The 27257-nt window shown below is 46.4% G+C and overlaps 2 protein-coding genes and 1 pseudogene across 2 annotated transcripts; 1 reads left to right on the top strand and 2 right to left on the bottom strand.

The window, feature by feature from the left end:
* Positions 1–1662: 1662 nt before the first annotated feature.
* On the bottom strand, positions 1663–2581 carry LOC142015155 (mas-related G-protein coupled receptor member H-like; annotated as a pseudogene).
* A 16139-nt stretch (positions 2582–18720) lies between these two features.
* LOC142015154 (mas-related G-protein coupled receptor member H-like) lies at positions 18721–25614 on the bottom strand. The gene is made up of 3 exons (XM_074998573.1): positions 25600–25614; positions 20337–20429; positions 18721–19728 (listed from the first exon to the last, which is right to left on the bottom strand). Exons 1-3 carry the CDS (start codon positions 25612–25614, stop codon positions 18721–18723), a joined length of 1116 nt encoding a protein of 371 aa, XP_074854674.1.
* Positions 25615–25707: 93 nt separating this feature from the next.
* LOC142015153 (mas-related G-protein coupled receptor member H-like) lies at positions 25708–26643 on the top strand. Its single transcript, XM_074998572.1, has one exon. The coding sequence runs from the start codon at positions 25708–25710 to the stop codon at positions 26641–26643; it is 936 nt and encodes a 311-aa protein (XP_074854673.1).
* Positions 26644–27257: the final 614 nt, after the last annotated feature.

Genomic DNA, 27257 nt, shown 5'->3' with positions numbered 1-27257 from the left:
GATAGTGAAAAACTTTCAGCAGATTGTAACTTTTCCCACCAATACCTCACATAGCATGCATTATATGCAACACTCCAGTTACATGTCAATGGGGTCATAGAGTGTTCCCCCTAAGGTATAGAGTGTCACACACGGCTCTTCATACTTTTGCTAGCTTATTACATAGGCACTTAAACAGTGGAACTAATAACTCTATCTCCTAGCAAAGCAAATTTTAAGCTAAGATCCTGTAGACTGGCACAGTAAACTCAGAAACTAACAGTATATACCTGTTCATTGGCTTCATTACCACTTGGATGTCTCTTTCAGAAGTTCGATGTTCTGCTAAGAGGCTTTCTAGAAGGCTATTTCACATTTAAGTTAACTAGCTCTTCTCTAGAGGAAGACTCACCAGATTTCAGCAGCTACCGAACATGGAAAGGAAGAGGCAAATGGGGGGACATTGAGACCCAGGGGTGCCTCAGATTTTCAGGTGCCCTATATAGCTGCATATTTTGTGTATGGGTAAGGATGGCCCTGGTGGGTACAATGAAAATAACCCTTTTGAGAATGCTGTGAACATGAAAAAATGAAAAGCTAGCTTGGTCCGATGCTTCTGGAATTTGTAGGGTTTGCCTGCAGTTCCCACTAAAGAAAAGAGACAAGGAACAATGATTGGCCTAGGAGGGTGATTGGGAGATGGACTTCAGGCACCTTGTTCCCATTCATTTCTGTGAGACTAGGTACTTAATGGCCAGAATCCTCACAGGTATTTAATATGAGGGTGAACAAGGAGAGATTTTTTTAATAGATTAACACATGACTGTCACTGCTGTGATTTGGGAATATTAGGTGCCCAGCATTATTAATACATCAGATTAAACTCTTATTAGTCAATAGTACTTTAAAATGTAGGTAAAAGTTTCAAATACCAGCTTGCCTAAGCTGAAGGCTGGTAGCAAACTGGCCCTTTGCTATGCACAGGGGTGAGGGTTGTAGAATAATGTATGTGGGAACATTTCTGCATTATTGTTACTTCCCACACCCCTATCTATCCTGCTTTCTATAGTTACTCAGCGACAGGGAAAGTCAGGGGCCCACGAGGGGTCTCTGATGCCAGTTCTTTACAGAAGAGGAAACCAAAACTGAAAATTACTGATCCGTGGATTTTTAAAGGAAGTCAGTTGGACCATTACGAATCTATACTTGCCCCCATTCACTTTAAAAGGACATTTGCTGCTGATTCCAAAGGGAGCAGGAGCAGACCCCATGTGAGCCATTGGTGTTCTTCACACCTGCACAGAACAGTGGGCGTCCATACTAAGGACAAACAAGGAGAAGTCCTGTGGCACCTCATTGGCTAACAGATTTATTGGAGTATCAGCTTTTATGGGTAAAGACCAACTTCATCAGTTACAGCTGCCGAAGTGGGTCTTTGCCCGTGAAAGCTTATGCTCCAATAAATCTGTTAGTTGATAAGGTGCCACAGGACTTCTCGTTTTTGCGGATACAAGGCTACTCTTCTCATACTAGGGAAAGAGCCTGTTCCTGGTTCACGGTAGATGGAATTTAGCAAGTGACTTATAAGGTCCTTTCCATCTTTTTTTTTTTTTTTGTGATTGTCTGATCTAGGAACATCTCTGGCATCCAAACACGGTTTCCCAAGCTGTGCACTGTAGCTGCTTAAGACATCATCTCCACTGGCTCTGCCCTGGGGATAGCTATGTCTTCACTGGGATCTTCTTTCTCTTCAAAGACCCTCTGGAGCACAGCCTTCAAGAAGCCTCCAAATTTCCTCTTCCTGTAGTTCCCAACTAGGAAGGAAAATAACGGGGTTGGTGCTGCTATTGAGAGAAGCCAGCTTGAGACAGATCTCAAAGGGGAAATCTGCATGGAGGAAATCCTTGACCCCAAAGGGAACATTACACAGGAGGAAGAAGAAAACAGAGAGCAGGATAATGATATAGATTTTCCCTGGCTGATGATGCTGAGCCCCCCATCGGACCTTGATGAAAAGGATCACGTTGGCCAGAACTATGATGGGGGTGAAAATCAGGAAATTCAATATGCTCACAGCTGTGAGCATCCTCTGATATTTTTCAGCTGCAACAAAAAAACAGAGCAGTAGTCCATTTACCAGTCAAGAGCGAGCCCACAGCAGAGTACACACAAGGACAGAGAGGTACTTTGGGTGGTGGCATCGGTGCCAGATGGGGTAGAGGATGGACAGGCACCTCTCAATGCTGATTGCTGTCAGAAGGTACTAGCTGGTGCAGAGTGTGAACACAGACAGCAGGTAAAATGTCCTCTGAAAGTAAAATATTTGTAAATGGAAACAAAACAAGCCATCAACAATGTAAATAATAAGGGAAACAGGAAGACAGAGGACAAAGACAAAGTTGCTAACAGCCAAGTTCAGAACATAGACGCTGAAGCAGTTTCTCTTAATGCAGCAGCTGAGGAACCAGAGGACTGCCCCATTCCCTGCCAGCCAAAACAGGCAGAGGAGCAGAGTGATGCTGTCAGCGATCATGGTAGGTGAATTATTTGATAAGCAGTCAGTCCCATTGTCTTTGGACTCGTAATCCAGGCCGGCCTCCATCAGAGACAAGAATGCTTTTCTTGGATGGTACATGAAATCTTCACTCTGCAATAATGAGTCTCTCTTGCCTATTCTGTCACACCTGTTAGCAGAGAGGGTGGACAATGAGGAAGTCATGAGTCAGAGAGCCTCACAGAGTTATTGCTCAGTCCTGCCCCTCCCCAGCCTCATTTCTATAGTTTGAGCAAAAAGCCATCTGACTCATTCATTCTCTCTGTAGGTGGTCTAGGTACCACTACGTGGGACAGTGACCCACATCCTTAGGGGTGTGGATTACACGGAGATTTCAAGTATCAGAGGGGTAGCCTTGTAAGTCTATAAAGTACCACGGAGCTTGTCATTGTTTTTGCGGATGCAGCCTAACAGATATTTTGGAGGATAAGCTTTCATGGGTAAAAAACAAAGATGCACTGATGAAGTGGGTCTTTGCCCACAAAAGCTTATGCTCCAAAAAAAAAATCTGTTAATTTATAAGGTGCCGCAGGATTTCTTGTTGTTTTTAATGAGCTTTCAGAATATTGGAGGAAAGATTGTATTCCAGTCCTGGAGTTTCAGAGAGGCTGTGGGTTGAGGTGAATGGGAATAAGCAAAGCTGGCAGGTGGGAGAGACAGTCAGGGGCTTCCCGCTCACCCAAGGTGTACAGTGTACAAACTGCTATCATTACTCCTTGGATATCAATACATTTTAAGTGTGACCTACACAGACAGCTTCTAAGTATACCTAATCCTGCCTCAGCTCAGTGGGACAGATTGGCCCCTAGCACTTCTATGGTACTATGGGAGGAAGGTGGTAGTTTGTTGGGGGAGCAGTTTAAGGAATGGAGGGATACAGACACAGCCCACCCCCTCCTCAAGCCCAAAGTGGAGAAAGCGCTGCAGAGGCCATGAGGCACCCAGAACAGCTAGGGTAAAACCATCTGTGCTGATTCTTGTCAAGACCCAAGCAGGTGGCAGAAACATTAGATAACGTTCCATGTGATATTTCGTTGGGAAATTATCATGTCAGCTTGAGCAAGCTAAGGCGTGTGCAGAAACATGGGGCAGCTTTTGGGTTGGGAGAGGGCAGAAAACCTGCCCAATTCCCCTCCATCTGCATGAGCCAAGTTGGCACATGGTGTAGTCATGCAGAGGTCTGACACAAGTCAAGGCATGAGACAAGACGCAAGACAAGTCTCCTGCACCAGAGGCTGGGGTAACTCGACAGGGGAGCCTGAAGCGTTATCTATCCTTGGACTGGGGAGAGGGAGAAAATATTCCCTGCAGGTGAAATCAAGGTTTTCCCAGAGGAGGCAAAGGCATTCAGTTCAAGGAGTGACATGAGCTAAACTAGGGGGAGAGTTAGATACACTGGAGCGTAGGGATAGGGTCCAGAGTGACCTAGACAGATTAGAGGAGTGGGCGGAAAGAAATCTGATGAGGTTCAGCAATGACAAGGGCAGAGTCCTGCACTTGGGATGGAAAAATCCCAAGTATTGTTACAGGCTGGGGGCAAACTGGCTAAGCAGCAGTGCAGCAAAAAAAGACCTGTGGATTACAGTGGATGAGAGGGTGGATATGAGTCAACAGTGGTCCTTTGTAGCCAAGAAGACTGGTGGCATATTGGGCTGCATTAAGAGGAGCATTTCCAGCAGATCTAGATAAGTTATTATTCCCCTTTATTTGGCACTGGTGACACCAGATCTGGAGTGATGTGTCCAATTCTAGGCCACCACGTTACAGAAAGGATGTGGACGCATTGGAGAGGGTCCAGCAGAGGGCAACAAAAATGATTTGGGGGCTGGAGCATATGACCTAAAAGGGGAGGCTGAGGGATTTGGGTTTAATTTGCAGAAGAGAAGAGTGAGGGGCGATTTTATGGCAGCCTTCAACTTCCTGAAAGGTGGTTCTAAAGAGGATGGAGAGAGGTTGTTCTCAGTAGTGACGGATGGCAGAACAAGGAGCAATGGTCTCAAGTTACAATGGGGGAGGTTTAGTTTGGATATTAGGAAATGTTTTCTCTAGGAGGGTGGTGAAGCACTGGAATGGGTTAGTTGGGAAGGTGGTGGAATCTCCATCCCTAGAGGTTTTTTATGTCCTGGCTTGACAAAGCCCTAGCTGGGATGATTTAGTTGGGGTTGATCCTGCTTTGGGCAGGGGGCTGGATTCGTTAACCTCCTGAGGTCTCTTCCAGCCCTAGGACTCTATAGTTCTATGACTGATTAAAAAGCCTCCCAGGGCCGGGGTGGTTCAGGAGACAGCACTTACCTGCCAAATCACCAAGATTCTTCCTCACTTGGCAATGGATAACCGGAGCCCAGGAGTTGCTACTCACATAAGTTTAATAGACCATAAAGCCATCGAGGCCCATGATGATCGTGTAGTCTGACTTCCTGCGTAGGAGAAGCCAGAGACTGTCTCTATGTGATTCCTGACCATCTGCTTGAGCCAGAGCAGATCTTTCAGACCTATAACTCGGGCACAAACATATGAAAACACATGCAAATTAGGACGTGTTGGGGTTTTTTTTGTCTACCCATGTTGGTGGGGATGTAGAAGCAAGCATGGGACTGCCTGTCCCAGTGAGCTAAAGTCTTATCTTGTGTGAGATTTGCCTAAGGAAATATGCTACTACCACTTTTTTTGCCATGAAATGTACTCTCTTGGGGTTCCCAAACAGGCAGTGCGGCCTGCAAATGAGGGAGCAGAACCAAGGGTCTTCCAAGTGTGTCCCTCCTCACCTCTAGCCAATAGACAAATGGCGTTGTGTCAAAACTGCCACTCTCTGTAGGGAAAATACCAAAAATTTTATAGCATTTTCTATCCAGAAATCCAAAATGGAACATTTTATTTGAGGACAACAGCTGTCAAAATCAGTCCTTTCAGTGTGACAGTCAGTGTAAAATGCGATGTTTTGCTTTGTTTTGTGTTGACATTAATAACCACCCAACAGAAAAGCCTCAGAGTCTCATGAGAGATGTGGTTCTAGGGTAGGGTGACCACATTGCCCTATGGCAAATACAGGACACCAGGGCTCAGGGGGCTGCTGTTCCATGTCAGGGCTCCTCAGCGATGGGGCAGCTGCCCCACAGTGAGGCACCAGGGATGGGGGCTTTACAGCCTCCTGATGAGGCAGAGTGGAGGATGGGGGCTCCACAACTTCCCAGCACGGGAGTGCCAGAGAATGAAGAGGCCACCCTACGGCAGAGCTCACAGGCAGTGGGGGCTGCCTCCATAGGGTGCCAGGGAATGGGGCAGCTGCCCAGCAGAAGAGCTGACTGGCAGCAGGGGGCTGCCGCCTCGAGATACCAGGTGCCAGGGAACAGTAGCTCTGCAAAATATGGGACAATTGGCCCATTTTCTTTAAAAAGTTGGGACACCTGTGAGACAGGTTAAAGGAGACTGTCCCAGGAAAAACGGGGTGGATGGTCACCCTATTCTAGGGCCCCCAGTGTCCCTGTGCAGTAGAGCTCACTGCTGGGTGATAGTGTGGTATATATTTTGCACTGCAGGGTTTTTTTATTTAACATAGCGTATTTACTTGCCTATTTTCCAGGCGGAGGGGAGTTACTCACAACCAGCTTCTTCAGAAGAATCAGTCGCACATCTGGACCAGGTCTCTACATCAAAGGGGATGAGTACTGTGGACACAGCCCTTCTTCCTTTGCTGTCCATGATCAGGCCTCATGTAAACTGATCAGAGGTTGTTGCAACTTGGACACCATGCTGGAGAATACACTGCAGGAAACTGTCTAGCGCTAACCTAAGGGCTCTCCTTAGGATTTATGGGGCCCTGCACAGAACTATTAAACTGAGGCCCTTATGCCTGATGGCAGCTGGAGGGTGGACAACAATTTTTAGAGATGTGATTTTATACTCTTCAGCAACATGCTAATGAAAGATCTTTAAAACCAATTTTAAACTAAGGTCCTATTGACTTACCCAGTAAATTCAGAAACAGACAAGAGATGGCAATGACTTCATTACCACTGGACAGGCTCTTTCCCAGGTTCTGCTAATAGCTCTGCCAGACTTTTTCACTTGTAAGTTCACTAAATCCTCTCTAGAGGAAACAGAGCCATACAGAAGAGGCAGGTGGGTGGACATTAAGGCCTGGTGATACCCCAAATCTTCTGGTGCCCTACACAAGTGCATATAAGTAAGGACAGCTCTGACTCTAATAGGTGGTATGGGAAGATATAGTAGGTGCTCTCATATGTGTTCTCCATCTTGATTTCCTTCAGTTTATAATGTAAAGGTGTTTTTCAGAATATTCCATGCTGGCTTACGCTGGCATTTAACTGGCACCACCACCACCACATCTCCATTGGGCAGTCTCCCCTCCTTCTCAGGGACTTGCCGTATCTTTGAAGACCTGGGACTTATCAGCTCACATCTTCCTGTAGCTGCTGAGAAGCAACTGAATAACTGGGTTGAGGCCGCCGCTTACATAGTGAAGCCAAACTAAAACCAAACTCAGTGGTAGTAAGAATAATGTTATCAAAATAATGATCAAGGAAAGGCTAGGCACTGAAAGAAAGAGAAAAATAAGGAAAAAGGGGAAGTGACCTGGATAATTGTGTAGAAGTTTCATGTTTACCTTTGCTGGAGCTACATCAGACCTCAATGACCAGGGTCAGACTGGAAGGAACAATGGCATCAGTGGAACTCAGGAAATCCAGAATGCAGATGTATGTAAATTGTGCCACCATTGTGCAGCAAATCAACACCAGTACAGAATGCAAGCAGGAGAGAATCCACAATGAGGTGTGCACACGGCGTAGCCTGTGACATATACGTGATAAGACTACATGATCCAGTGGTCCCTTCTAGTCTTAAACTGTATGATTATAGTAGCCGCTGAGTGCTTTGGCTGTTGCAGTTGACTACAGGATAGACAGATGCCCCTCAGTGCTAATGACCAGCAGGAGATGCAACACAGTAGTCTACATGAAAAGTATCACAAATTCATATGGTCTCTGCATTGAATACAGAGGTCCTGAACTAAACACCAAAGAAATGCTGATCATCCCCAGTGAGGTGTAACATTAGGCAGAGGAGGTAGCCAAGGGCAGCACCACAAGGTACACTCTGAAAGGGCTTCTTGTCATGAGCAAGCCAAGGAACCAGCAGGTGAACCTGTTCCCCACCAGCATGAAGTGCTTGATGTGAGCTGCCAAACTGCCCTTTGGAAATGCCAGTCCTGTAATTTATCCCATAACTCCAGCTGGACCCAATCAAGTGCAAAGATTCTGTGGTCAGCTCTGTTGTGCTGAAACTCTGCTGTCCAAAGTCACACTGGAAGCTTATGGTGGATGTAGAGAATTCAGCTCCTAGGGTGAGTCATAGAATCATATAATGATGCCCTACGTAAACAGGCTGTGTCTACACTAGCCCCCTCCTTTCAGAGGGGGAATAGTAATGAGGCAGTTCAGAAGATGCTAATGACATGAAGATGCATTGCCTCATTAGCATAATGTCAGCTGCGCAATTCGAAAGTGCCTCTTTCGAAATGCACACCACCCATGTAGATGGGGGCCTTTTGAAATAACCCCTGACTTCAAAAGCTCCTTCTTCCTAAAACCAAATAGGAAGAAGGGGCTTTCGAAGTCAGAGGGTCCTTTCTACATGGGCGGCATGCATTCTGAAAGCAGCACTTTCAAAGCATGTGCAGCCACCATTATGTTAATGAGGCACTGCATATTCATGTAAGTGCCTCATTAGCATCTTCCAAACTGCCTCATTAATATGCCCCCTCCGAATGGGAGGGGTAGTGTGACCACAGCCACACAGAATAGGAGACACTCTCTGTCACAATGGGCTGACAATTGTCAGTGCTGTGTGGCATTAGTTTCTAGCCTTGATGACTCACTTATTACTTCTTGGAATGGTATCTGGGATTAGGGCAGATTGGATGCCCAGGTATTTGGCTGAATACTATTTATGTTACTGTAACACCAAGAACCTGATTGTGCTATGCCTTACACAAACAGAAACAGAGACCCTCCCTGCCACAAGGCGCTGACACAAACAGACAACAGAAAGATTGTTATCATTGCTTGACAGATGGAAAACTGAGGTACAGTGGGACTACATGATTTGTCCAAGGTCACACTGGGAGTTTATGGTGGAGTTTATGGTGGATATAGAAGATTCAGCTCCCAGGATGAATCATAGAATCATAAAATGATAGAACTGGAAGAAACCTTGAGAGACCATCAAGTCTACTCGCCTGCACTCACAGCAGGACCAAGCACCATCCAGACAATCTTGGATAGTGTTTTTAAGAGCAGATGAGACAATCTCCAATTATGGAGATTTCCCGACAACCCTAAGCAATTTATCCTAGCACTTAACCACCCTGATAGTTAGGAAACTTTTCCTAATGTCCAACCTAAACCCCCCTTGCTGCAATTTAAAGCCCATTGCTTCTTGGCCTAGCCTCAGAGGTTAGGGAAAATAATTTTTCTCCCTCCATCCTCCTTGTAATAACCTTTTAGGTACTTGCAAGCTGTCCCCTTGTGGTCTTCCCTTTTCCAGATTAAACAAACCCAACATCTTCAGTTTTCCCTCATAGGTCATGATTTTTAGGCCTGTAGCCATTTTGTTGCTCTTCTCTGGACCTTCTCTCCAGGATCTTTCATGAAAAAATATGGCACCCAGAACTGGACACATTACTTCAGGTGCGGCTAATCAGGACCTAACAGGGCCTTCTGCTTTGCTAACTACCGGAATAGGTTAAATATTTGTGGAAAATTATTGTAGATGACAAGAAGCTATCCCACCAATTCAGCCTTTCTTTCTGGAAAAATATCAATTTTGTTGACATATTTCAAAGACTTCTTCCAAAATGAAACAAAAAGAAATGTGCCTTTTGATTTTTCAGGGTTTCTTTCCCCCTGTTTTTAACTTCACCTAAATTCTCGCTCTGGAAAAAGAGAGAAAAAGAATAAAAAAAGAGAAAGAACAAGAGAGAAGGCCTGCATTTAAAAATTAATTTTGTTCTTAATTTATTTTGACCAAAAAAACCAAAACCAAACCTCTGAAAACCCTTTGGGAAAATATTTATATCAAAAATGTGTTGTCTTGTTAATTTTCTTATTAATTTTCCACTTAAAAACAGTTGTTTCCAGCAGCTCTGTGAATGACTCAGTGGGCAGACAGCATTGCCAAGGCATTGGTCCAGGGGTGTCCATAGGATGCAAACAGAGAGCATGGCATTTCCTTAGCTGTCATCCCCTCTTCTGTCCCCAAAATCACATGATAGTATCGCAGCTTGTCAGTGGTCATCCCAGCTGTGGGACTCTTTCTCTTGCTGTGAGTGCTCATGCAAGAGCAACTCAGATAAGGGGTGCTGGAACAAGGAGGAGTATGGCCCCCCTCGTGTTTTTCATGACTTAAGGGTGAGCTGCAGAGTTGGGGGAAGAAACAAGTAAGCAGCAGGCACAAGCCTCAGAGGAAGAGGTGGAGTGGGGACAGACAGGGACAGAATGAGTGCAAGGCCTCAGGGAAAGAGACTGAGTGTGGGCCGTTGTCCAGGCTCTGGTGACTCCCCCGACTTCTAGGGAGCTTCCAGCAATCACTAAGCCTCTTTAAAGGTAAGAGTTGCACACCACCTATGCTTAAAACCTGTCTCTGTTTGTTAAAAAACTCATACTTTTAATCTATACTATGATGAGGCTGACTCACCGATGCACTGTCTCCTGCTGGCTGTCCTGGGAATCAGCTCTGTTCACCAGCAGACCTTCACCTGGTGACTCTTCACTGCAGTCACCTCTGCTCTAGGACCCATGTCACTCACAGGCCCATGATGTCCTTTCCCAGACACAGGTATCTTGCTGTGCCCTTCTTGGTTCTCCCCTCTTCCGGGGAACTGGCAAGCCATTGTCCAGACACTTCCTCCTCAATAGCAAGCTGCAGCAAAGGAGTTGGGACCCCCCCTACTGTGGGTCCTGGCCTGGGGACTCTGGCTGACAGCCAAATGCTGAGTCCCCTTCAACCTTTTTCCTGGGGCCACTTCCCCACAGCCCTTACCACACTTGTCTCAGTCTGTGAGCAGGCTGCCATGAGCTTCCTCCTGCTCCTGCCCAGCATTGCTCTGGCCCCGGTGCTAACTCCCTTCATTCTGGGAGCCTCCCTCCTTGAATGCCAGGGAGTAACTGAAGCTGATCTGTCCTTTTTTATGGCACAGAGCAGTCCTGACTAGCTGTCCCTAGGAGCCCTCTTCTGATGGGCTGCCTCTTAAACGCCTATATGTTCTGTCCTGATAGGTTGCCTCCTGTGTAATCTTCCTAAGTATTGCTTTAACCCTTTATGGACCAGTGTGGTGGCTCCATCACATATACCAATCCCTTGCTGTTTCAAACTGAAGTGATTGTTCACACCACTTAAAGCACTAACCTGAGCTTTTGCCTCCGTCTATATTGCTGCGGAAGATCGACCCACCCAAGGTCGATCTTCCAGGGCTCTGTTTCGCGCGTGCTCAAAACAGTGCTTTGCAGGATGACAGCTGACCCCAGAACTCCTCATGAGTGGTGAGGATTAAGGAAGGTCAACAGATAATCACTCCTGTCGACCTTCTTCTGTATAGACAGCCATAGAGTCAACTGCTGATAAGTCAATTTTAGCTACGTGATTGGCATAGCTAAAACTGCATATCAGTGGTCAACTGCTATGTCTAGGGTACACATAGCCTTTTTCTTCTTAAAGGAGTAATGAAGATATTACTCCTCCAAGTGCTCCACAAGAGGGCTGGACACGTCAGAGCAGATAATTTGGGGGAAATTATGGAGTGGAGATATGTGACATTGTTGGAATTTGAGATGAATATGCAAAACATAGTTGGAATTACTGTTCTATGTTTCCACCAAATCTTGTGCAAAGTGGGCCAACGGAGGTGTTTATTGAAAGCTTATGATTCACTGATTCTATTTTTACTGCTCATATGTGTGTATCTTTTTATATTTGAAGTTATAAATATTTGCTGTGTACTTACATTTTTAATGTTTGTTTCTGGGAGACCCCAATGGGAGGTTTGGTAACCTATCATGAAAGGTTACTTAGTCAGGTGAAGCAGCACTTGACAGACAAAGGGCCTTATTAGATTCCAACCCACATCCGAGGAAGTTTGTTTTAAACATGCAGTCCTGCAGATAGGCAGTGGCTGTTTGCCTAAAAAGAATGTGGACAGTTGACCACCTTGGACATGCTTACACACAACGAGAACAGTGGAATTCCCTCCACATGGGTGAGGGTATAAAGAGGACCCTGGGAGTCTCCCATCTTTGTCTTCACTCCAGTTCATCTCTTCAGAAGCATCTTTGCCATGAACTTTGGCCCCCAGAAGGACTGATCACCCATTCTTTTCAAAGACGTATTCCAGAAACTTACAAGGTAGCAGTCTATTTCACCTCTGCTGCAAGCCGGCATCAAGAACTTTGTGATTGGTGTATGTAATTTGATTGCTTGAACAATTTTACTCTCAACCTATTGTTTTCTCTTTTATTAATAAACCTTTAGATTTTAGTTTCTATAGGATTGGTACAGCGTGCTCTTTTGGGTAAGATCTGAGGTATAAAGTGACGTGGGAATGTGTCTGGTCCTTTGGGACTGGAAAAACCTGTGCAGATTCCATGAGACTGGTTTTTGTAACCTCTCATCTGTCTAAGGAGCCATGCTAGCTGTGGCACAGGAGAAGCTGGAATGTCTAGGGGAATTGCTTATGTGACTTCTTGCTGTCCAGAGTGTCAACAGAAGTGCTCTTGTTGATGGGTTTGGTGTACCTTTTAATCTTGAGCTGTAAGTAGCCCTGTTTGAAGCAATTTGCCCTGATTTGGCCCTCTCAGCCAGTGCCTCCCCTAACCCTGCAATATTACAGGTGTGTTTCAGTCACCCTGAAAGCAGTAACCAAAGCTGGAGGGTGCCAAGGCTGGCTTTCTGTTGTAGGCAGGCTGCTGGGGTCAGAGTATGGACCCAGGTCTACACAGCATACAGACACTCAGGACCCTCTGTGCTTGTCTGCTGGCTAGGGTGTTTGGGCTGTGAGCCACAGGAGCAGACCACTTAAGGTGTTCAGAGTTACAGCTCAAACAACAACAATCCCTTGTGTATCTGGAATGCACCCCAGGCCATCCTGGGAAGATACGTCATTGGTGAGAAAATAATAAGAAAGTACTGGCACTGAGAGAAGAGAAGAAAATGGTGGGTGGGATAATAGAGAAGAGCTTTCCTTGCTAGCATTGCTGTCAGCTACCTCAGACTTTGAAGAACAGGAGCAGATTGGACAGGACTATGAGAGGAGAAACAAACAAGGAAACTCGGGGCACACATGGGTAGGAGAGTATTCTGACAATTTTCACCTCCATCAGCAAAACCAAGAGGAGACTCCATTCCAGAGGGCAGGCAGGAGAGAATGCATAGCAGGGGACAGCCAATGGCAGACATGTGGTATGGGGGGTAATAGCGGCACCAGATGGGTTAAAGGATGGACAAGTGCCACACAGTGCTGAAGGCCATCTGCACACAGAGGCAGGTGCAGTAGGCGAAAAGGTCAAATGGGTAGGCTGAGCAAAATCGTCCAAGAGAAAACAAAATCAACAGCTGACAACACCAATTATGAGGAAACCAGGAAGGAAGGGGAGGACCCAACCATCAGTGATGTCCAGATTCAGGGTGTAGATAGTGAAGAGGTTCCTCTTAATGCAGAAGCTGGGGAAGTACAAAGATGCTATCATTTCACAGAAGCACAAAGAGGCAGATGAGCAGAGTGAGGGTATCAATGATTAGCAGAGTTAAATTATGTGTGTCATCTAATCTAGAGACAAAGGGCAGAAAGAGATGTAAAAGAGAGAGAGAGATATTCGGAAGGCTTGTCAGTTAGCTATCAGTGCAGAATGAAATGGATAAGAGAAGTGAGGTGAGATATTAAAAATGTGGTAGAAAGAGAAGGAGACAGAGAACAGTGATGTCTCACCAATGGTGGCAAAGAACAATCCCTTATCTTCTTTACCTCCATCATCCTGGGGCCTGAATCAGGTGTTTGCAGGACTCAGTCTGGGGAATATTCACTTCTGACTCTTTGTGTCTCATGGTTACTAACTGTGATTCTCACTGCAGGATCTTCATGGGAAAATTTTATGTCAATAATCTATTAACCAGATGCTAAACATTTCCCTGTCACCTGTGCAGCATCCTACACCCAGTTGCAGCCAGGAGCCACTAGAGAAATGTCTTCTCCATACTGCACAGGGTGGAATACAAAAGTTCATAACGTCTGTGCATTTTGTGAGCAGTGGGCAGTTATATAGCACCAGGCACTCAGACATTTGCTTCCCTTCTCGGGTTCGTTCTGAGCTCCTAATTGTAAAGCAAACGTCTTAGCAAAGATTAACTCAAAGGAAAGATATCCCAGAAAACTGCTCTTATCATAGACTCAGGTCTCTTCCTTAATTCCTGGAGACTCCAGAGCAATTCTGCAGGGTTGGCAACCTTACTTCGATCTCATGTCAAAGACAAATTTTGTAGACAGTCCTGTAATAAACTCACTGAAGGTTTATTAACTAGGAAATGTAAGATTTATTCACAGATTAAAGCAGGCAAGCATATATGTGTATATATAGGTGCACACAAATGAATTTCAGTCTGGGATTCAAAAGGTGACAGAGTGACACTGATCTGTCAATTCACAATGTCTTTCAGAACTAACTCCAGGCAATCAGCATGGGGAGCTCCTTTCTGAAGTGTAGGAAGCTTTGCGCCTCTGAGTCCAGACGTCTCCTAGTCCGGGATTTTTATCCTCTTCACGCCAGAGTTTAAACTGACGGGATGAGTTCATGAGTAGGTCCCCGCTTCCCGAAGGGAACTAGGGATGTAGTCGACAGGGTCTCTCTCCTTTCATGCCATGCAATGTCTCATTTGTTTCCGATGAGCCATTTTGTACAGAGGATGAGACTTTTACTTTAATTAATGCTTCTTTTCCTGTCTGGTGATTTAAATGACTAGAGGTTTAATAAGCAAATACTGCATATAGCTTTACACTAGTGATCTCAATATAGCTTTACACCAGTGTTCTCCAAGCTTTTTGCACCCAAGAGCTGTGTCTACACGTGCACGCTACTTCGAAGTAGCGGCACTAACTTCGAAATAGCGCCCGTCGCGGCTACACGCGTCAGGCGCTATTTCGAAGTTAACTTCGACGTTAGGCGGCGAGACGTTGAAGTCGCTAACCTCATGAGGGGATCGGAATAGCGCCCTACTTCGACATTCAGCGTCGAAGTAGGGACCATGTAGACGATCCGTGTCCCACAACGTCGAAATTGCCAGGTCCTCCATGGCGGCCATCAGCTGAGGGGTTGAGAGACGCTCTCTCTCCAGCCCCTGCGGGGCTTTATGGTCACCGTGGGCAGCAGCCCTTAGCCCAGGGCTTCTGGCTGCTGCTGCGGCAGCTGGGGATCCATGCTGCAGGCACAAGGTCTGCAACCAGTTGTCGGCTCTGTGTATCTTGTGTTGTTTAGTGCAACTGTGTCTGGGAGGGGCCCTTTAAGGGAGTGGCTTGCTGTTGAGTCCGCCCTGTGACCCTGTCTGCAGCTGTGCCTGGCACCCTTATTTCGATGTGTGCTACTTTGGCGTGTAGACGTTCCCTCGCTGCGCCTATTTCGATGTGGTGCTGCGCAACGTCGAAGTTGAACATCGACGTTGCCAGCCCTGGAGGACGTGTAGACGTTATTCATCGAAATAGCCTATTTCGATGTCGCTACATCGAAATAAGCTATTTCGATGTTGGCTTCACGTGTAGACGTAGCCAAGATCACTTTTTAAATTTCAAAACAACCCAGGGTCTACACTACCTCTTTCCCGGGTCCCACCCCTTCCCAAAGGCCTGTCCACTCTATTCCCCTCTCTCTGTCACTTACTTTCTCCTACCCTCACTCATTTTCACTGGGCTAGGCCAGGCTCTAGGCTAGAGAAAAATGGTTTGGGTGCAGAAGAAGGTGAGAGGTGCAAGCTCTGGGAGGGCATTTGTGTGCAGGAGGAAACTCCAAGCTGGGACAAAGTAGTGGGATGCAGGAAGGGATTGAGGAGGGGTGCTGGTTCTGGGATGGAGGTCGGGGAGCTGGAGGGGGTCTAGGATGCTGGCTCTGAGAGCAGACTCCTGGCTGAGGAGTAGTATTAGGGTGAAGGAGAGGGTGGAGAAGTGGGTGATGGCTCTAGCAGGGGGCTTCATAGTAATGCATAGTGCTGGGGTGCAGGAAGAGGTATGAGGTGTTGTCTTTGGGAGGGGACTCCAGGATGGGGCAGAAGTGTTGGGGTGGAGGCGAAGGTATGGGACGCTGGCTCTGGGAGAGGGCTCCAGGCTGGGGCTGAGTGTTGGCATACAGGAAGCAGTGCTGGCTCTGGGAGGATGGTTAGGACTGGGACAGGAGAGTTGTGGTGTCTATGTTCTTTGTCTTCTTGCTCCTGTATGCTTGCTTGAAAGAGATGAGGATAATGGGCAGAGCTGCGGGAAGACAGCTGACATGAGAAGGCTGTTATCTTGGTTAGAGACATTAAGCTATCTCTCTACTACAGCAGTCTTCTGAAAGCAGATTTTCCAAAAGAGGTCTTCCAGAAAATCTTCTTTTTAAAGAGAGTGTCCACACACAAAAAAGCAGACCAAAAGATAGATCCACTCTTTCGACAGAGAGCAGCCACACAGCCCCCCACTCTTATGAAAGAATGGGACAGGGATTGAAAAATCTGGCACCATGAGAACTGCTTTTTTGAAAAAAGAGCCTCGGGGCATCTATACTTTTTTTTTTTTTCTAAAAGAATCTTTCAGAAAAAGGCACTCTTCCGGATCCAGGAATGGAAGACAGCTTCCGGAAGAAGGGCTGCATTCTTTCAATTTCGAGTCAAAAGAGCACATTTTGTGTGTAGATGGTCCACGTTCTTTTGAAAAAGGGGCTGCTTTTCCAAAATAACTTGCTAGTGTGGACCCAGCCTTATACTCTTCTCGTTCCATTATCTTTGCTGAAGGTGGAAGACACACCACTTCCACGGGCTTGGCTGGAGCCCTTTGCACTGGCACAACAGTGTTATGGGTTGGTCTTTGAAGGATGTTCAGCTCGTGACTGTGCAATCTGCCAGTGAGCACTGAGCAGGGTTGCCACTGTCCTTCAGGTTTACAATGATGTTGCTTTTGTTTCTGTGGCAGGAAATTCTCGGAACATCATTTTAGAGTTTTAACTGTAACTCAGGTAATTTTCTTAGCTGTTCCTTTAATTGCATGAGCCCTGAATAGCCAGTGAGAACAACAAGAAGTCCTGTGGCACCTTATAGACTAACAGATATTTTGGAGCATCAGCTTTCATGGGCAAAGACCTACTTCATCAGAAAGCTGATGCTCCAAAATATGTTAGTCTATAAGGTGCCAAAGGACTTCTCGTTCTTCTTGAAGATACAGACTAACACAGCTACCTCTCTGATACTGAATAGCCAGTGAAAGTCTGTTTTTCTGAGTCTGAATATCTCGATTTCCAGCTTAAAAGCCTGCCAGCTTTCAAAATTATATTTGTACTCTAGTGATATACAGAAGAGGGTCATTTAACTTTAATGATCATCAAAGAATCCTATTATCCTTTCTTCTGGTACAATCTTTGCAGAGGTTTTTCTTGTCTATCTGTATTTGGTAAGGAAGTTTCTTAAGCATTGCCAGTTAACTAGTTAATTCCCAGAATATACAACTACACAATGTGGTTCTCTGTTTTCATATTACTACATAACACTTTTTCATGTTCACACAGTAATGATAGCAGAAAGTTACCATGTTATATCTTTGCCATTAGACAGAGCAGTTACAAAAACAACATCACTAAAGAAACTTATATCTCAAGTGCCCGGCCTTATTAATAGATTATTTACATTTCCTTGTCAGGTCATAGGAATTCTTAATTGTTTTGACTGCAATAGTGGGGAAGATTTCAAATATCAGCCTGCAGAAGCAAAAGTCCAACGTTGCATACAAGCACCTTCCGCATCTCATGGACAGGAGAGTTGGCTGTGGAATGATTTATGTGGGAATATTTCTGTGGTATCACTGTAACCCTGCACTAGATTTTTCCTGACCACTGTGTTTTCCCACCAGACTTCGTGAGGCCCTGTGTTGGCCGCCCTGAGCTGGCCTAAGGATGGGTTCCAGGGCAGTTTGTGGGATTGCCTGTGAAAGGGGTCCAGCGTGGGGAAGCAGCAGGGGTCAGCCCCCGCAACCACAGTACTCACCACAGCATTGGAGTCGGGATCCAGAGTGACCCAGCAGCATCCTCCGCTCTGCTCCACCCTGCTGTTGCCCAGCCAACTCCGCTTGGTTTCACCACCACGGCAGGATGGAGCGTGCCCCAGCCCTCGGGTGCTCTACCTCCCACCACCAGGAGGAAGCAGGGTGCAGCAGGCTGGGAGAGGGTGGCAGAGCAGAGTGGAGCAGTCTGTCAGGCTGCACTGTCTTCCATCCCTGTGGTGATTATGTGCTGGGGGCGGGTGTCTGACCCTTGCAGCCACCCCATGCCAGGCCCTTGCCCCAGGCAATCCCCCAGCTCACATTGCCTTGGGGATGGGGCTTTAGCAAGGGGGTGGGGAAGGGATGGTGCAGGAGGTGGAGCAGGGGCAGTGCCTGGGGGAGCGGGTGGAGCAGAGGTGGGACTGGGCCTGTGGTGGGGGTTGCCCTGGGCCAGAGACACTGGGGGAGATGTTGCCCCTGACCCCTGTCCCCACAGGTCTCCCTGATCATGAGACTGTGAGGAGCCAGTGGCAAAAGTTCAGCACAGAAGAGGCAGCAAGAGTCACCAGGCAACACAGGGAGTCACGTGCCACCTCAAGTGAAATTCTTGCTCCATGGCATTTCTAAAAGTGACTGAGCCATTATGGAGCTCTTCCTGCTCCTATTCAGGTCAATTGACCTCCCCCCTCTGATTCCAAGACAGCAGAATTGGGCCCCAGATGACCCTTTGTGCTCTTTACAACTGCACAGAACCTGGGGATCTACTCTAGGAAGGATCCTGCTCTGAACCAGGCCAGGGAGGAATTTAGCAAATGACTTATGGGTCCTTTCCATCACTAATTTCTTTGATGATGTGAACTAGGGAAATCTCCATTCCCAGAACAGGGCATTCCTAGTTTGTGGCTGCTGTGATTTAAATGGACATCTTCACTGTGTATTGTCTGGAGCTTTCCCCATCCTCTCTGGAATCCGTCTTCTCTTCAAAGATTACACGGAGTGCGGCTTTGAAGCAGCCTCTGTATCGTTGCTGCCTGTAGCTCCCGACTAGAAAGTAAATAACTGGGTTGATGCTGCTGTTTATAGAGGCCAGCAGATAGGATAGCTCATTAGACAGACTGTGCTGAATAAAGTCAAGGAAGTACTGCACACTGAGGGGAATCGCAAAGATGAGGAAAAAGAGGACGGTGAGCAGGATAACGACGTAGAGCTTTCCTTGCTGACGTCGATGGAAACTACTTCGGAGCTTGATGAACAGGATCAGACTGGACAGAGTCATAATGGGAGCAAAAATGAGGAAATTCAGGCCATACATGGGTAGGAATTTCTCCTCACAACTTCCATTTCCATGTACAAAACACAAAGAACACACTATCCCAGACAGCAGGCAGGAGAGTGCCCAGAGCAGGGCACAGACAATGGCAGACAGGTGCTTTGGGCGGTGGCATCGGTGCCAGATGGGGAAAAGAACAGACACACACCGCTCGGTGCTGATGGCCGTCAGGAGATAAAGGCTGCTGCTATACATGAGCAGGGACAGCAGCTGCAACAAGTAGATCAAGTTATGTCCCTGTGGAAAAAAACACTCTCTGACATTAATGGCTATAAGAAAACCAGGCAAGCAGAGGAGGAAACCGAAGTCAGCCGCAGCCAGGTTGAGGATGTAGACAGTGAAGACGTTCCTCTTGATGTGGAAGCTGAGGAACCAGAAGACAAACCCATTCCCCACCAGCCCAAAGAGGCAGAGGAGCACAGTGATGCTGTCGATGATCACTGTTGTTGTATCAGTTGGGCAGAGATTCCTGTTGTTTTCCTCTTGCAGCGAGGGGCTCTGAGTCTCAGATGTGTACATTGAACTTGCATCAGCCATCATGGAACCTCTGCTGGGGAATGCTGGACTTTCCTGTTCGCCTCTTGCACACACCTGCTAGCTGGGAGCAGACAGGGAATCAGTGAGTGACCCCTCCCCAGCTCTGTGTCTCACTGATCATTCCAGCCCGTCCCCAGCCTCCTGGCCTGGAACAGCCAGATCCCAACAATTGGGAGTAAGACATATCCAGGGAGATATTGGCCATGGGGGTGCTGCGGACAGAGAGAGACACAGAAGAAGACGTGTACCGACCTCCCTGGGAGCACAGGGCATGGGAGAGACACGGAGAGAGATGAAGGGAGGAACAGAAAGGGAGAAAGAGAATATGGGAGTCTCTGTTGCACCCCACACACCTGGGTGTGGTTTGCTGTCCTATGTAGTGGCACCTAGACCACTCACACAGCAAAAGAATGAGTTTCCTCTCCAGACTTAGTGGCAAGGCAGCTGGCTTTTAGCTCAAGCTGTGGAGGTGCCTGCACTGAGCTCCAGAGGTCCCAGGTTCAAGTCAGCCTGCAGGTAGCAGTACTGGCAGCTACGTATATGCAGAGAATGTCAGGTGTAAGAAATGTTGGGTGGGAATTGAAGAGTGGAAGACATAGACAGAGAGAAAAACAGAGAGAGAAGCCACATCTTATTAATGATGGTAAAGAGCAATTCCTTACCTTCTTCCAGCATCCAGCTGCTTGACCCAAGTATTCACAGGAAACAGGCTGGGGCAGGTCTGCTTCAGAATCTCTCTGTCTCACAGTCACTGCCTGCTGTTCTCACTGTGGGATCTTACTGGGAAAGATCTATGAGTAATAATGCAACATAAAACCACTGCAGATTTCCCTGCCAGGCCTGTGCAGCATCAAGTCCCTTCTCTGGTCCGGTCAGAGAAATATCTTCCCCACATTGGGCAGGGTGGTACTCAGAGTTCACAGTGCCAGAACCTCTGATGTTTCTTGGGTAGTTTGATAGCATCAGACAGCATCAGGGCTACATTTCCCCTTTCTGAGAGCTTCTGTCCTCCTTCTCATGCATAAAGGAAATGCTTGCACAAGGTTGTTGAACTGGAGAAATAGCACAGAAAGCTTCTCTTCCCTAAGGGCTTGTCTACACTTACCATCAGGTCAACATGTCGGAGGCTGATCTTCCAGGGTTTGATTTAACTGGTCTAGTATGGACCCACTTAATCAAATGCTAAGATCACCCCCATCAACTCTGGTACTCTTCACAGTCACCAGGAGTAAAGGAAGTCAATGGGAGTTTCTCTGATAGGACTCCCACTGTAGGGACTGTGGAAGAATTCAACCTAAGGTATGCCATCTCTGGCTATGACCTTCTCATAGCTGGAGTTGCATGTCTTAAGTCAACTTTCTCCCCTAATGTAGACCTGACCTGAGAAAGACTCCTGGTGTTTTAGGATGTAAGCCCCCTTTGTTAATTAACATGTCTACATAAAATTAATGAAGCAATAAGTATCAGAGGGTAGCCATGTTAGTCTGTATCCGCAACAATGAGGAGTCCTTGTTTTTGAGGCAATAGATCACTTCTGCTTTTTCAATAAACCCATCTACGAGAAAAAGAGATTGAAAAGAAGGCATTTAAACAGAATGGATATGAAAGATAATATTGTCCTGCCACTAATGTCAAATGGTGACATTAAAAGAAGTCATACAGGTTGAACCTTACTAGTCGGGCACCCTTGGGACCTGACCAATGCCGAACAAGAGAATTTGCTGGAACATGGGAGGCCAATATTGTCCAGCACATTACCAACACTTCCACAGCTTACTGGGCTCTTAGAAGACATTTAGGGGTAAATTACAGATAAATAACAGCACAGAACACTAACAGCCAGAAGCGGTGGCTGGAAACAAACTTTATGGGGACCTCGGGAAACTTGGCCACACCCATGATAAGTGGTCATCCAGCTAACTAACATCATGCTGGATTATGGATGTTGCCAGATGAGAGAGCTCTGGATTAGAGAGATTCCACCTGTACATATAAATATCTACATCATTAAATAATATACACTGTGACAGAGTAAGGCCGGCAGGGGATGAGTACAAGAGGGAAAAGCAGGCAAATAAGCAGAGTGGGAGCAGCTGTGGAGGAAGCTGCCCTAGGTCAATTGGGGCCAGTTGGTCCCACTTAAGACTGCCTTTAAAAACCCCTTTGCCCATCGGGAGAGGAGAGTGATAGAGGCGAGTGGAGAGAAGCAAGGGGGGGGGCATTTCTAGAAGCACCGGAGGAGTGGAGGAGTACTAAGCAGCAAGGGGCTAAGGTCCCTGCCCCGCCACCCCTGGTATTTGGTGTGAGGCTGGAACAGACTGATCACACAGGGGGAGCTGATCCAGGAGAGAGAACGGGCTGCTGCTGCTGCCACAACTACTTGGAGGAGGTACAGGGGGCAAGGAATCATCTGGGGAAGTGGCCCAGGGGGAAGAGCTGTGGGGCCTATGGCAAGGGGTGCCTCTCCCCACCAGTAGCAGCTACACAGGGTCCCTGGGCCAGAACCCCAAATGAGTGGGTGAGACCTGGGTTCCCCCCAGACTGCCATTGCCCCTTGTCTCAAGAACAGCAATGGCATCCTGGCCAGTAGAAGCTTGCATTTTAAGCTTTGGCGATCCCAGGTTTGAGTCTGCCTATTGGCAGTCACCGTTACAATGGGGATTTCTAGCCATAACTTGTAACAAAACTCTCTCACAAATGTAATGCTTTAACACCCACATACACAAGGGTTTAAATAAAGGGTTTATCCTTGACACACCCCTGTCACACAACAAAGTTTAGCCTTTTATTTTGTGCTTGGCATTTAATAGAGTGTGGGGACAGGAACTGGATTAATTTTATAGAAGAGGGGCATGTTGGTACTTCATATTATATCCAGTGGGGTCAATGGCCTCTGTGGGCTCCAGGGCAAGGTGTGTGGGGAAGGGGAAAACTGGCTTTTTTATGTTGATTCAATATGTGCATTTATTGGGATTATGTCATATTAATAGTCATCATTGCTGCTTTGCAGATTTTCAATCTGATAAAAATGTAATGGCAAAACGTTAGTAAAGTTTTAAACATGGGCATTTCATCATACGGAGATGTGACACGTGAGAGGGATGTTTGAAATTATCTCATGCACATCAGAATAACCAAACCTCAGAGCATTTCTGAAGCCCTGTGGAATTTATCACTCCATCACTGCCAGAGAACATACTGTACAAATGTGCACCTACAGCTTTTCTCTTGTTTGTAACTAGCCTGCAAAACTCGAAAGGCCTAGACTGCGTATTGTGGTAGAGTCTTTAAGGAGAAGGTGGATAAGTTCTGGATTTCTCAAGATAATAAAGGAGAGTGGTCAAACTACAGCCTAGGGGCCGCATCAAATCCATTGGACTTTTCTTCAAGCCCTCAAACTCCAGCCAGCCAAGGAGTGGGATTGGAGGCTCAGAGCTGATGACAGCACAGAGGTGCCCACTTTTCTGGGGCTTCCTAATTGGCTGTGGCCCCTGGGCATGCGCCTTTGACCCAATGGTTAATCTGCCACTTAGAGAAGGTCAGGCCAACAACTACTTATGGCCCGCCATGAAATTTGCCTATTCAGATGTGGCCCCTATGTCAAAAAGTTTGCCCTCTCCTGTCATAAATCATGCATGATTTTAGAACTGGGAAGAGGACCTCTAAGGTATTCTTGTGTGAAGGCCTTCTGAAGGCTTGCTACACCCTTGTTCCTTAGACCAATCCCTGAACCCTAGAAGTTGAGGCTTCTTTGGGCCTCTTCCTCTCAGGAGCAAGCAGCAACATGTACTGTTGCCCTAACCACATCTCTCCTTTCTCCAGAACTGCTCCTGGCCCAGAGTCAACAGAGTGGCCTGCAATCCATCTCCTAGCTTCCCCTGGACAGGGCACAATGGCATTCTCTTTCTCCAGGGACAGGCTGGCAGCCAGGAGTCAGGGTCACGCTCATCTAGCCAACCAGAATTCTAGGGCCAGCTCCCCTTTCTGCCCAACCCCATGAAACACAGGACTCGGCGGTGTCCTTATGAATGTCGGATGGTGCTTCCACACTTATTTCCTTCTCTGATAACACTTGGGTCACTAGTATCACAGAGGTAGCCGTGTTAGGCTGTATCTTCAAGAACAACAAGAAGTCCTGTGGCACGTTATAGACTGACAGATATTTTAGAGCACAAGCTTTCATAGGCAAAGACCTGCTTCCACTCATGCATCTGATGAAGCGGGTCTTTGCCCACGAAAGCTGCATTACCCTTAAGAACTGCACCTTGGCTTGTGTCCTTCTGGGATTATTTGAACACAACAATGATCATACTTAATACTGAATCAGGCAATGAGTTAAACTGTTTGATAGTAAGATGTATTACTTCTTTTAGACTAATTAGCATTTTGGGAGCCCTTTTGTGTTTGGGCAAAGACAATAAAATCACCATTCTGTGGTTAATGTCTGTACATTATAGCCTCTCACATCCACTTTGTCAAAATGCCTATTTATTTTTTAAAATCTCTCTTTCTAGTAGATAGTTTTGTAGTAAAAATCACAAACGTGTACTGCCACATTAAGTTAAAGTAAGTATTCTCAGGCAAAAATCAACCATGCACACCCTCCTCAGGCAGCGTCAACTCCGCTGGGTTGGCCATGTCCACAGGATGAATGATGGAAGGATTCCAAAAGACATCCTGTATGGTGAGCTAGCCTCTGGCAAAAGACCTCCCGGACGCCCCCAGCTGCGTTACAAAGATGTCTGCAAGAGAGACCTCAGAGAGGTAGACATCGAGCTGGACAGTTGGGAAGAACTAGCAGACAACCGCAGCGGATGGAGGCAGGGGTTACACAAGTGCCTTCAGAAGGGCGAGTTGAAGATCAGACAGCTAGCAGAGGAGAAGCGAGCGCACAGAAAGCACAATAAGGACTTGGCAGACACCCACTACATCTGCAAGAGATGCAGCAAGGACTGTCACTCTCGTGTGGGTCTTTATAGTCACAATACACGCTGTAAATGAAGTCCTCAACCGAAACGTTAAAGGGCTCGATCCATATCTATGCAAACTGAAGGATGCCTACCTACCAGGCAAAAATATAGCTTGGGGTATGTACAGAATATATGTTATCAGCCCAGAAGTCATAGTGATGGGAATTTTTAAGACATGAAATTGTAACAAAATGTAACACAATTACTGTACAGTATTCAAAAAATAAAAAAGAACAATAAAGAAACTTGTAACTTTCATGGTAAAAACTAATTTGGTTACACCTTATATATAACAGATGCTTTTCTCAGATAACAACAGTTTTCTATGATATCTGTCCCTTGAGACTTAATCTTTAGCAAGCCATTTCCATTATGCTTTGGAGAAAAGAAATGACAAAGAGCCCTGACATTGTCTGAGCGTATAAAACTGTCCTGTGCCCACAAGATGCCCTGATGTTATGATCATTGAGTCCCACCCTACACAGTGCAAGGAAGTCACTTCTCTGATGTGACCTGGCAGGGAATGGCTGTTGGATGCAGCACAGGGAAATTCTGTGTTCAGAAAACAGATTATATGTCCAAAAAGAATCCCAAGAAGGTCGATTCATTCCCCAGATGCTTGAGGGATGTGAAGGTAAGCGCTTACAAGATGGAGTCTTTGCTGTTGGTTGTTTTGTCTCTCTCCAGTTCATAGTCCTCATGTCTTCTCCTGCCATTCCCAACCATAAATGGCTGACAGCTCCTCCCAATGTCTTCTTCTCCTTCCTTAGTGATCTCTCTCTCTGTTTGTTGAGCTTGTTCCCTACCCACCCAGCCTTCACCCTGTCTCCTTCTGTCTCTACCATCCCCCAGGACTGTAACCTCTCTGGATATTCCTCAGTCACGCCTACCTGGATCTGGCTGTTCCAGGCCAGGAGGCAGGAGAGAGGCTGGTATGCTCAGTGAAGCACAGTACCAGGGATATCCACATCTCTGAATGCCCTGTCTGCTCTCTGGTAACAGGTGTGCACATGCAGCAGAGTGGAGAGAGAGATACCACCTCTCGCAGAGCAGAGGTTTCATGATGACTGAGCCAAACACAACGTGCCTGCCTCCCACAGAGACCAGCTTCAGTTATTCTGATACCAATCACAGGAATGAATGCACCAGAATCAGTTTCACTGGCTTCTCCATTTACAGTGTCACTCTGCTCATCTGCCTGCTGGGGCTGCTGGGAAATGGGATGGTACTCTGGTTCTTTGGCTTCTGCATTCAGAGGAACCCCTTCACTGTCTACATCCTCAATCTGGGCATGGCTGACTTTGGGTTTCTCCTGTTGCTGGCTGTTTTCCTCACAACTGAGATGGTGAATATTTTAAACTGTTTTCATTTAGATTTGAGTCTTTTTGCTCTGCTGTTTCTGTTCACATACAACACCAGCCTGTATCTCCTGACAGCCATCAGCATTGAGCGGTGTCTAGCTGTCTTCTTCCCACTCTGGTGCCAATGCCACTGCCCAAAGCATTTGTCTGCCATTGTGTGTTTCTTGCTCTGGGTTTTGTCTTCCCTGCTCATTGGACTAGTGCATTATTTCTGTGTTTCTAGTGTTACTGCAAAGTGCCCCATGACATTCTTACCCATGCACATTCTCAATCTCCTGATTTGCATCCCCATTATGGTTCTGTCCAGTGTGACCCTATCCATCAAGGTCCAATGTTGCTCCCAGCAACGCCAGCAGAGAAAGCTCTACGCTATTATCCTTCTCATTGTCCTCTTCTTTCTTCTCTTTGCCATTCCCTTGAGCATTCAGCTCTTTGCGGTTTATTTTAGCTATGCATTTTTCTCCATAGAGATATGTTTCACCCTGGCCTCAATAAACAGCAGCAGCAACCCATTTATTTACTTCCTAGTTGGGAGCTACAAGAAGCGGCAATTCCGGGGGTCTGTCAAGGTTGTACTCCAGGCAGTCTTTGAAGAGAAAGCAGACACCAGGGAAACCCACAGAGAAGACCAGTGCTGACATCTACTTAAATCCCTCTCAGTATCCAATCTGAAGACACCATTTTTTAGGGTATGTAGCATTTTCTAGATCACAGAATCAAAGGATAAATCAATAAAAGATCAAATCAATAAAGGATTTGAAAGGACCCATTCTTTTTCAAAAGGGTCTTACCACAAGATTACAGAGGGAGACATCTCAACTGGAATTCATTTGCAAATTTGACACAGTTAACCTTGGGCTTAACAGAGACCTCAATTATCCTATGCATCACAAGGGCAATTTCCCCACCTTTGATATTTGCAGGAATGGCAGCCATCCTACTTCCCTTAATTCAGTGTTTCTCAGCCAGGAGTGGATTTCCCTTCATTTCCATTAACGTTGAATATTACTTAAAATTCTGTTTCCCTTTCAGTTGAATCTGAGCACTCCTATTTCCAAAGTCTGCCAACTTTAAAAATGATCTTTTTACCATAGCAATCGCTGAAGACAGTCCTTAAACTTACACAGTCATCACAGACATGGTTGTCTTTTCTGTTTCTCATCCTTGAGGAAGTTTATCTTGTTTTTTTCCCAAGTTTTATAAGAGAATTGCTTAAGCATTGCTGGATAACTACTTAATTCTTCATTTAAAA

Source organism: Carettochelys insculpta, chromosome 6, assembly GCF_033958435.1.
Source record: "Carettochelys insculpta isolate YL-2023 chromosome 6, ASM3395843v1, whole genome shotgun sequence".
In the NCBI taxonomy this organism is placed as follows: Eukaryota; Metazoa; Chordata; order Testudines; family Carettochelyidae; genus Carettochelys; species Carettochelys insculpta.
Note: the sequence above shows the minus strand (reverse complement) of the source record. Positions and strands in the feature narration are given on the sequence as shown.

What these genes read in the sequence shown, in the direction of transcription:
- LOC142015154 (XM_074998573.1), bottom strand. An exon ending in CAGCTGGATGCTGGAAGAAG is followed by an intron (nt 19,729 to 20,336) that starts GTAAGGAATTGC and finishes CCCAGCTAGCAG; the next exon opens with GTGTGTGCAAGAGGCGAACA.
- LOC142015153 (XM_074998572.1), top strand. Translation starts at nt 25,708, where the DNA reads ATGACTGAGCCAAACACAACGTGCCTGCCTCCCACAGAGACCAGCTTC.